The 11,198-nt window shown below is 33.9% G+C and overlaps 1 protein-coding gene across 1 annotated transcript in view; it reads right to left on the bottom strand.

Moving 5' to 3' along the window:
- Positions 1 to 778: 778 nt before the first annotated feature.
- The window catches only part of LOC125650388 (syntaxin-like), a 47,447-nt gene continuing 37,027 nt past the window's right edge, over positions 779 to 11,198 (bottom strand). Inside the window, exons 7-10 of the mRNA XM_048878658.2 lie at positions 8,767 to 8,840; positions 4,877 to 5,014; positions 2,217 to 2,327; positions 779 to 1,403 (exon numbers count right to left, since the gene is read on the bottom strand). Of these exons, the coding sequence (XP_048734615.1) occupies positions 1,326 to 1,403; positions 2,217 to 2,327; positions 4,877 to 5,014; positions 8,767 to 8,840 (401 nt within the window). The 3' untranslated portion in view covers positions 779 to 1,325. The remainder of the gene's footprint in view (positions 1,404 to 2,216; positions 2,328 to 4,876; positions 5,015 to 8,766; positions 8,841 to 11,198) is intronic.

Raw genomic sequence — 11,198 nt, 5'->3', positions numbered from 1 at the left:
GTAGACCAGCATGCTCTGGGAACTCTTGATTCATATAGGGGCAGACCTGTAATACTGTATAGCTGAGGACCAGATGACACGAGTCTCAACACTAATCATATAGGGGCAGACCTGTAATACTGTATAGCTGAGGACCAGATGACACGAGTCTCAACACTATTCATGTTTCACTTGGTTACAAGTCTGAACTTAGTCTGAGTTATAAGTTTAACTGAATTCCTTTGACTTGGATTTTTATCAATATTCATAGTGTAAAAAGGAGGAAATGCAAAACCGAGTAACTAGATACCAACTTATTCTACATTTTACTCGGTAAAACCAATTAGTTGTCCCAATAACAGATGGATGAATGAAAAGACAGACAGACATGGTAAACCCAATACACCCCAAAAGTTGTTTGTGGGAAAGGATAACGGCAGAATGTAAACAAATATCATAAGAATAACTACAAATAGCTGAAGCTTTCTTAATCAAATCAATCTGAGAATACCAGGTGTACAAGTTAATTTACATAATATACAACATTTCATGAAATCTGGTATAAAGTACATCAAAATCTCTAGACAAAATGCATCTATGAACAAACAGACAAATGGAGTGAAACCCATAAAATAGCCCTCTACTTTGTGTGTGTGTGTGGGGGGGGGGGGGGGGGGGGTGTGTGTGTGTGTATAGTAATCAAAACTTTACATTATTATGTATTACAAATGACTGAACTGGCAGATACAAAACCCTGAGGAATAAATATATCAAAACAAAATGAAATAAACATACTCAAAACAGTTTAATAAATATGTTTTATTTAAAGAAGTTCATTTAAAAAAAACATGAAATAGAGGTGAAAGATTTCACCAGATTCACATCAACACTGTATATTCTAGTGCTACTCGCATATATATCAAGTAGGAATGATTTAGGTTGAAATAATTTATAGTTAAAACAACAATGCTAATTCAGAATCTTGTCAGCTTCACACTAAAGAAGTCTCTATATACAAGAAAATTCTAAATTAGGAAATATCATGCTACAATACTATGTCTTGTGTCAATTCTCTAGAAGACAAAGAAAGAAAACAAATACATCTATAGGGTGCAGTTTCTCGGCATAAAATCAAATGTTTTTTCCCCTCTACATAATTGTTAAAACTGCCTTGGATCGTTGCTTTGAACACAGTCTCTAATTATAGGTACATCATCACTGCTGTGGACATTGTCAATACATGAGACATACATGTTAAGTCATGCAGTAGCTCCTCACAATGGGAATGATCCATTTGTATAAAAGAGTCCACATCAAGTTTGTGCTGATTTCATAAACATGCAGCATTAACCCAGGGTGGTAGCCAAAATAATCGCAATTACAGCAAGTAAGATAACAACACATATGATGATCATTATTAATTTCTGAAAAGGAAAAAGAAATCAAAATTAAATCAAAGTGTGAGAAGCACATACATTACTGGTAATTAATCGTTTATACTATCTGCAGTTCTTTGTATGGGGAATTATGCAGATCCATAACATGACCGCACAATACTAAACGTTTGATGAGAAGCAAATGCCGGTAAAATAAAACAAGTTTAAAGCAAATCTCAAGGGATGGTGAAAACTGCTTCTTTATATCCACCATTCCTTACACCAAACTACAGCGTTCAGAGAAGGCAAACCACCACCAAGCCTCTCCTCATTTAATCAAAGCATTGTTCAAAGTTATGAGTCCTGAAACCATTGACCAAGTCCATTCAATTAACTTGATTCCAGTCCTGAGGCTTATCTTAGCTGAAACTTTGATTGAATTCTAGGTATTGCTTTTCTTATAACACTATTAACAAACGAAATCAAAACAAGACCCGGTAGGTTTAGGCTGTTTGTGATCCTTGTTAGATAGATTATTAACACAAACATTCTCTGTAAGGATTTCAACTCCTACTTCTGGGATTCTGGAAATTTCTGATAAAATTTCATTCCTCTTAAAAACTAAAACATTCCTAGGTTCAAATCAAAACCATCCAACCAGGGAAAAAACGTTGTGATTCACTTCACTCACCGACTCTGAATATCTTAAACTCAGAAAGATATATATATACATGTATATATATATATATATATACATATGTATATATAATAACAACAAATCAAAGCAAAACAAAATCATAAAAGAAATGTTACAGCTCGAAACAAATGATAATAGTGGTGCCTGGCTGAATTCTGACTTACCCGCCTAGCTTTACTCTGGTACTTGACAGCTTTCTTTGTATCACTTTTAGCTGTTTCTATATAATCCACAGCCTGTTCTACATTGTATTCTATTCTGTCTATCATTTCTCCCTGTCAAATAAATCATCAATCCAATATATCATTCTTTTTTAAAATTCAATGTGCATTATTATTGCTGCATGGTGCATTTTTTTTTTATGACAAATCAAACATGAGACTGATGTTTGTATTCTACAACACATGCTTAGCTTAGTCTAATGATAAAGGAATTGAATTCCCTGCATATATTAGTAGCTTTGACTATTCAATAAGACAGTAAAACGACTATATCATTAATGACATTACATATCATTGGTGTGGCACTGTATTAATGCTTACTGATTTTATTAATTACCATTTACGATATATGGTTGAAATATCACCACTTCGGCCTAAAACCCTAATTAAACCCCAAAAATATTAAACGTTTACTAAAAACACATGTAATGTTAATTACTTTATTAGCAAGTTAATATATAACAATGTGGTTGGGCTGAAGTGAAGGTATCAGTAATTATTAGATGATTGTAAGGGCAAGTTCAGAACAGTTATACATAATTGTAATATGGATAAAACCAGCAAAGATAATATCATTTCTAAAATTTCACATAAAATACAGACAAGAAAGTAAAAAATAAATAAAGTTTATTCAATTTTTGAAATCGAATTTGACATACTAAAATGCAGACTAACATAGTTTTTACTGCATACGTCAAAACTTATACTACATTTCATTTGCAATTTCAGTCCATCCAGATTATCAATAACCTTCTGAATATCCTTTGTTTGTGTGAGTCTTTAGAATGGTGCGTTCATCATTAACCAGTTTAACTGACAAAAGACCTACACGAAATAGGTACCATCTATGCATAATACGCCCGTAGATTTTGCTCAAGGAAAATATATTTTAGTGGGATTCATATTTTAGTGAAGTTAGCACTGTCCTCTGTGAGCTACAATAGCAATGGCTGTTTCTAGTGCCACCACGGAGAGGATCCTCATTACACACTTGTAGCCATAAAATGTATAATGAAGACAGATCATGCAGAATGATACTCCATACAATTTGATTTCATGTGTTTATTTCAGTAACTAGTTTCAGTTTGAAATGGTCAAAAATATTGAACATAACTATTTTTGTAGAGGCAGATCAACATTTTTTTTGCAGGAGAATCTCAAATTATATAGAAATATCTCTTCAATAAAGTATAACTTGGAAGTTCACAAGCTATACTTGGCACCAAATTATCAAGTGAAGCATGCCATCTAACAGTCTTGACCTTTTAAACTTGAAAAAGAAAAGTATTGGCATTCCTAGCCACAACAGTTTTGTTTGTATCCTGCTACAACCACCCTGACCTTTGACCTTGAGAAACAATAGGCTTCCTCCACTTGGAAAAAGGTATATGCGTATTAAATTTTACACTCCTAGCCCCAACGGTTCGGTCTGTATACCTACAAGGTTTTCCTACTAAGTAAACCTATGACCTTGACCTTGAAAAAAATAGGCATCTTCCTCTCATCATGGTGATCAAATATACCAAGTTATAATATCCAGGAGCTTACGGTTCGGTTTGTATCCTGCCCACAAGGTTTTCCTAATAAGTGATACTACAACCTTGACCTTTGACCTTGAAAGATGATAGGCACCTTCCTCTCATCATGATGATCAAATATACTAAGTTATAATATCCTGGAGCTTACGGTTCGGTTTGTATCCTGCCCACAAGGTTTTCCTAATAAGTGATACTACGACCTTGACCTTGAAAAACAATAGACATCTTCCTCTCATCATGGTGATCAAATGTACCAAGTTGTAAAGTCCTAGGGCTTATGGTTCAGTCTGTATCCTGCCCACAAGGTCTGGACAGAGAGACGGACGACGCCATACCATAATACGTCCCGTCTTCGACGGGCGTATAAAAATGACAAATTTCAACTACATGTAAGTTTTTCAAAAATTGTCTGATCGCTTTCAAAAAGACACATGTACATCTTCAATGTGTCTATAACCACCACTGTACAAAGTTTGAGGAATGTCAAGTTAGAGGTGTGAGAGGAAGTACCCTATTACAGGAACACCTGCCCATTCACCATACTACAAGCCAGATGCACATTGTGCAACCCACCAATTATCAGAAAAAGACACGCAGATCTGCACTAGATGGTAAGCCATGGTATCAATTTCATTACAGATCCATGCATACTGTTAGAGAAATAGTACAAAAATTTGTATATAGATGGGTCAACAGAGTGAATAAATACCAAATAAATATAAAATATCTATTGTTCTACTAATATGTACATACCTGTTGTTCTACTGATATGTACATACCTGTTGTTCTACTAACATGTACATACCTGTTGTTCTACTAATATGTACATACCTGTTGTTCTACTAATGTGTACATACCTGTTGTTCTACTAATGTGTACATACCTGTTGTTCTACTAACATGTACATACCTGTTGTTCTACTAACATGTACATACCTGTTGTTCTACTAACGTGTACATACCTGTTGTTCTACTAATATGTACATACCTGTTGTTCTACTAATGTGTACATACCTGTTGTTCTACTAATGTGTACATACCTGTTGTTCTACTAACATGTACATACCTGTTGTTCTACTAACATGGCCATATCCATAAACATATCATGGAGCTCTCTTATACTAGTTTCCAACTTAATAATGTCATTATGTCGAGCTTCTATATCTGCTAGAGTTTGTTTTGCTGCTTGGGTTTCCATAATGATCTGAAATAAATATATCATAATTTTTTAAGACCAAAAAACAAGGCAAATCTAATCCTATGCCTGGATCTTGGAAAAAGTTATGACCTTGACCTTTATCATTTTTATAGCCTTTAGCTTCACAAAATATGAAGTATGTATCTACAGTACAAAAGTGATAACCAAGTCAAAAGTTTCAAACAGGTATAAAGACAGACAGTCAAACTACAACATGCATCCTGGTCTTTCATATGTTTGTGTGTTGAGGGGTGGGGACAAGGTAGATCTATGGATTATACAGTGATTGACCCTACTATGCACAGTGTAAAACACTTCATCAAATCATTGGAGTTTAGGAATTTTGTAAACATAACTAATGTTTTCAATTTCTGGCTATCTAGAGATTCTCTGATTAAATTTCATGCATTTAAAGTCAGATTGATGAATTACAGAGAGAATAAGGCTCAAAGGAAATTGTATCTTAAACACACAAGACATTGAGACTTGTTTTTGTATTCAGTCATCTAACCATACAAAACTTCTTTTAACTTTACGAACTAACAAATCATGTGCTCAAGTTCCAACCAATGCAAGTATATATACATGATCACCCAGCAGTAATATACAGAAAAGTGTTCTCAGCCACGAAGAAAATAACCATCACTGCATTACATAGTCACAGAGATACCTGACAATACATTACTTTATGATTCTGAGGGTCATGGCTAATGGTAAGGGTTGTCTTTCTTAGTCCTATGGGAATGCACATTTATTAAAGTTTTCAAATTTTAAGAATTAAAATGAGTAGATTCACTGAAATCTTAATCAAATTGACATATTCTGTACGGGATAAATTTCAATGTCAAATATGGAAAGAATAACTATTTGAACTGATTTTACTATATGATATCTTTTAAAATGTTTTAGAAAATAATCGCTAAAACGCATTAAAGATGCGTATGGCCAAGTTGCAGTTTGGAAAATTATGCACACTTGCATTCATGAAGTAAAAACATGCACGTATTTAATATTGTTTATAAGTATGAAGCTTTGAATGCCCGCAATAGGTATTTAGTGTCATATTGACCTTGACCTTTGGATTTCAAAAGCAACGTGAATCTTGAATGTCATCAGGATTTGAAGTCTGATAAACATGCACCATCAAGCACATGTATAAAAGTTAGAGGCAAGCTCAAATCTACTGTATATAGTGAAAAAGAGACCTTGAACTTTGAACCTCAAAATAAATAGGAACCTTCCTCTTTTGGATGTGATCAAAATATGCAAGTCTGACAAAGAAGCACCAAGTAGTATGAAAGTTAGAGACCAGACAAGCTCAAATCTATGGCATTTAGTGACAAAGTGACCTTGACCTTTGGACCTCAAAATATATAGGAACCTTCCTCTTTCGGATGTGATCATGTTATGTAAGTCTCACAAAGATGCAACATAAAGTATGAAAGTTAGAGATCGGACAAGCTAATTGTGGACGGCCCCTGCCCGCCCGACTGGACGCCCATCCTTCGCCAATTTAAAAGCCGAGATTTGCTACGCAATTCGGCTAAACATATATATCCTCTATGTGACAATATTCAAATGCTTGTAATGATAGAGAAAAATATCATATGGGATATAAAAAAAAATTATCTACTAGTAAAGGAAAACTACAATACTAAGTTTGATCCCTCAAGAATAACAAGTCATTTGAGTCATGACCTTTGGCCTTGTGAGTTGAAAATCAGTGGGTCATCAACTCTTTAGGTGGTACAAGTGTACCAAGTTCCTTTTTCTTTCATCAAAAGGTTCATAACTTACTAAGCAAACAATACTTTCATATGACCTTGTGACCTCAAAATCAATAGGGGTACCAGTGTACAGGTTTGATATTTGTCTAGTAAAGGGTTTTAAAAATAGTGGACAATATATTCCTATGGCCAGAGTAATTTGACCCTTGAACTTTGACCTCAATACCAATAGGGGTCATTGAGTAGATAGTATCTTACCATGTCTCATTTGACCCTTGACTTTCTGAACTCAAAATTAATAGGGGATATCTACTTCTTTAAGGGGAACCAGTGTACCAAGCTTGATGCATGTCTGTCAAGCTAAGAGTTCTCAAGATAGTGAGCATACAATATCTTCATACTGTCCAACATCCAGAGTAGATTAACCTTTGACCTTGAGACCTTTAAACAAATATGGGTCATCTATTCTTTTAGGAAACCAGTATAACAAGTTGATGTCTGTCAAGCAAAGGGTTCGTAAGATACTGAGCAGACAAGGCCAACTTACCAACTGACTGGTGCAAACTTTTTCAAGGGGGCATAAAAATGATAAGAAGCCCACAGGCCTTATTAGTCACCTGAGTTAAAAGTATCACTAGCCCCATGAAATATATCGTAATTTTCCTGTTCTGCATATCTAAGCTAAATTCTAATTTTCATAGCAGCAGTATAAAACAAGAAAACTTATTCATGCATGCATCAAATTCAGCTGTAACTACTTGGTAACTATCAAAACTATGTAAAGTGAAAAAGGAGACAAACAGTGATCAGCCTCATAAATAAAGAATATAACATCGAGTGCAGGGCAAACATATCAGAGGTGGGACCAGGTGTCTAAGAGTAGGCATCCCCTGTTAACTATGTGAAGCAAACACATCAGAGGTGGGAGTAGGCATTCCCTGTTAACTATGTGAAGCAAACACATCAGAGGTGGGAGTAAGCATCCCTGTTAACTGTGTGAAGCAAACACATCAGAGGTGGGAGTAGGCATCCCCTGTTAACTGTGTGAAACAAACACATCAGAGGTGGGAGTAAGCATCCCTGTTAACTGTGTGAAGCAAACACATCAGAGGTGGGAGTAAGCATCCCCTGTTAACATGGCAAAAATTCCTGTAGTTGTAGAACTTTATTTAAGGTACATGTTGTATCAGCCATCAAGATGGGACATATACTTCGTTTTGTAACATATGAATAAAGGAAAATCAGCTCAATATGTTATTATCTGATCTTTTAAATTTTTATATCTCTTCAGGGTAGCTTATTTGATATATGGGTTAACCTATAAATCTGTGGATCATAGGTTTGAATTTCATAGGAATTTGAATTCTTTAATGTAACAATAAATTACTTTTGCAAGAGTTTATGTAAAATCTATTACACCATACATCTAATACATTATATGAACGTAATACTTTTCTTTTATTATGAATTTCTTGGGTTATCATACCTCCTTAAATCTCCCTCATCAAGACATACATACACTGAGAATAAAAATCCTTGCAATATACACATCTTTAAGCTGTTTACAAAGGCCCTCACTTTAAAATTGTGAGAGGAGTTGAAAGAACAAACCAGGCACTCACTTTATTATCATAATATTTCATCAAAAGTGACGAAGATTAACAATGTGTAATTTTCTCAGAAATTGAAGAAAATTAAAAACCTTGCAACATGCACATCTTCAATACCCATACAAAAACTATGTAAACTAGAAGGTCCTCACTTTATGAGGTGCTTCTAAGTCTTATGCATCCAACTTCATTAAAAAATCTCTGCATATATTTTTTCTAGTATTCTGTTTACATCATAATTTACATAATTTATCCTTTTTGATTTCCATTTTTTGTAGAAATTCTACACATCTTCTTTTCTAGCACCGAAAACATGTTTCTATCATGATTTTGAAAACTGCAGCTTGAGTAATTAGATTCACTGTACAAACTATGTGCTATATGGTAAATGAATTATATTTCATTGTATAATGGAACCTACCCCTTGCGTAAATATTGCTGGATTTCCTGATTCTAACATGTCTTCCAATTCATCGTTGGTTGTAGTTCTTCCAGCTAAGAAAGAAAAATTATCATTGTCAAATTACTCTACTAAGTAACAAACAGTTTGGAAAGGGGGGTGGGTGGGTTTACATACAATACCAATGCTTGCATTGAGGATATTTATTATATTGATACAAGTATAACATAGGTATCATATACATACATAAATTGAGTGATTCAATGCATTTTCACATATCAATACAATGGTATATGATGAATTCATACAGTGATTTCCAAAAAATAAACTTGGTTTTGGTGTCACATTAAAAGGAAGAAAAGCACAGAGAAATTTTCTAATAAAAGGATAAAGATTCCATTTTTTGCCCCAGCTTGCAGAACCAAATCTTGTAGTAACATGTGATATGTGTTAGACCCCTCAACCATTTAGGCAAATTACAAAATATGATTTCAATGCAATGGAATTCTCACTACACTGTCACATGCTACGAAGTAAGAAAACTGATCTTTTATCAGTGTATTCAGCATTTCTAAGTTAGTGCAGGATTTCAGTTCATTGTATTAGGATGTTTTCCAAGTTTTATATTCTGATTTCGTAATTACATGTTGATATAGCGCCATTGTGTATACAGTGTATGTACAGTTCATAGAAAAGAGATCACAGCTATCAAATTTACTTCAATTCATCATTGTTAACTATAATTAGGACAGACTAATATCACATGCACTATTAATTCATTAATGTTTACATTTCCAATGTCTTTGATATATCTACAAATTGTAAAGATAGCCATTTCCTCAAGAACACATTGCAGTTGTAAACAATGTGTGTATGAATAGAGATAAATACAGTACATCTATTTAACAGCTGGGAATTCCCACAGAAATAAAAGTCAGAGTGTAAATATGACAAATAAACTTTATTTTTGAAAATATGTGAGGTATGAACTGTAATGTTTTACTCCGGCATACTTTCATGAATATCGCTAATGCACTCCATGATGAAGCGTCACAATACGGAAGTTCCGAGTTACCCATAAGTTATTTCCCTTTGTCGAACTCTTTCGCATTTTATGTCGTATGGTGGGTACACAATGTATACATTATATCGTAGACTGGCATTGTACATAACGATTACGTACGATTAATGTAATAAAAGTGTAACTTTTGTTTATATCAATCACTGGTATGCATACTCTGGCCATATCAAGCATAATTTGTTTGAATAAGATCATCAAATTGGCTATTGAATCATTATTCGTTTCCTCTTCTACATGAGTGATGCTTTTATCAAAGAAAGATGGCAATTAACAATATTTGTTTGCGCCATTTTGTTATCCAATACTCATAAACTCACTAAAGTTGCCTTTTCCCTGAGATAGGATGGTCTCAGAAACTCTGGATATCATCTTTTAAGAAATAATACAACAACAGTAATTAGCAAATGTACCCACTGTCATCATATTTTATGTCATAATTTACGGAAGAGTTCGACAAAGGGAAATAACTCATGGGGAACTCGGAACTTCCGTATTCATACTTTATATATTTTCAAAAATGAAATTCAATTCTTGAAAATTACTTTCTGTCAGGTATTGTTCATATAATTATAATTTTTGTTCATGCATGTACAGCATTTACATTTTGTTCTTTGGATAGTAGAATGTTTCTGGGCCTGTACATTATTATATTGTTAGTAATTGTACGCTATAAAGACATAACACTACAGATGTCACCTATAACTGGTGATGCCACCACACGAACGAAGCAGTCCGCAAAGGGACATAATACAGGCAAACAAACAAAAAATATCAATGTTAGACTTTTTCCAGTGTTTGAATTTTACTGAAAAAGTGGCACACTTTCATTTTTGACAACAGAGCAGTTAGAACAACGTCCTGAACGAGATTCTTGTTTTACTAGACGCGTATCCTTCTACATCATTGTTTTACTAGACGCGTATCCTTCTAAGATACATTACTGTTTTACTAGACGCGTATCCTTCTAAGATACATTACTGTTTTACTAGACGCGTACCCTTCTAAGATATATCATTGGTAGAACTATAATTTTTGTCCACTAAGCCACTCGATATATAAGAATTTGAAATAAAGAATCAAACACTTAATTAGTATTATATTTTCTGGCAAAAAAATGACATCTGATGATAAAATGCTTCATTTCTAACATCATATTATATAGAGTGTAAACTAATTTGTCTAATTAAGACAGGACACTGATTTCTAACATCATATTATATAGAGTGTAAACTAATTTGTCTTAAGAAAGGACACTGATTTCTAACATCATATTATACAGAGTGTAAACTAATTTGTCTGAAGACAGGACACTGATTTTGTGATTGAAATATTTTATATCAGAAACTGAACACCGTAACAGTGGCTGTTATTG

Source organism: Ostrea edulis, chromosome 1 (assembly GCF_947568905.1).
Source record: "Ostrea edulis chromosome 1, xbOstEdul1.1, whole genome shotgun sequence".
Classification (NCBI taxonomy): domain Eukaryota; kingdom Metazoa; phylum Mollusca; class Bivalvia; order Ostreida; family Ostreidae; genus Ostrea; species Ostrea edulis.
The sequence above is the reverse complement of the archived record's forward strand: the minus strand, read 5'-3'. Positions and strand labels throughout refer to the sequence as shown.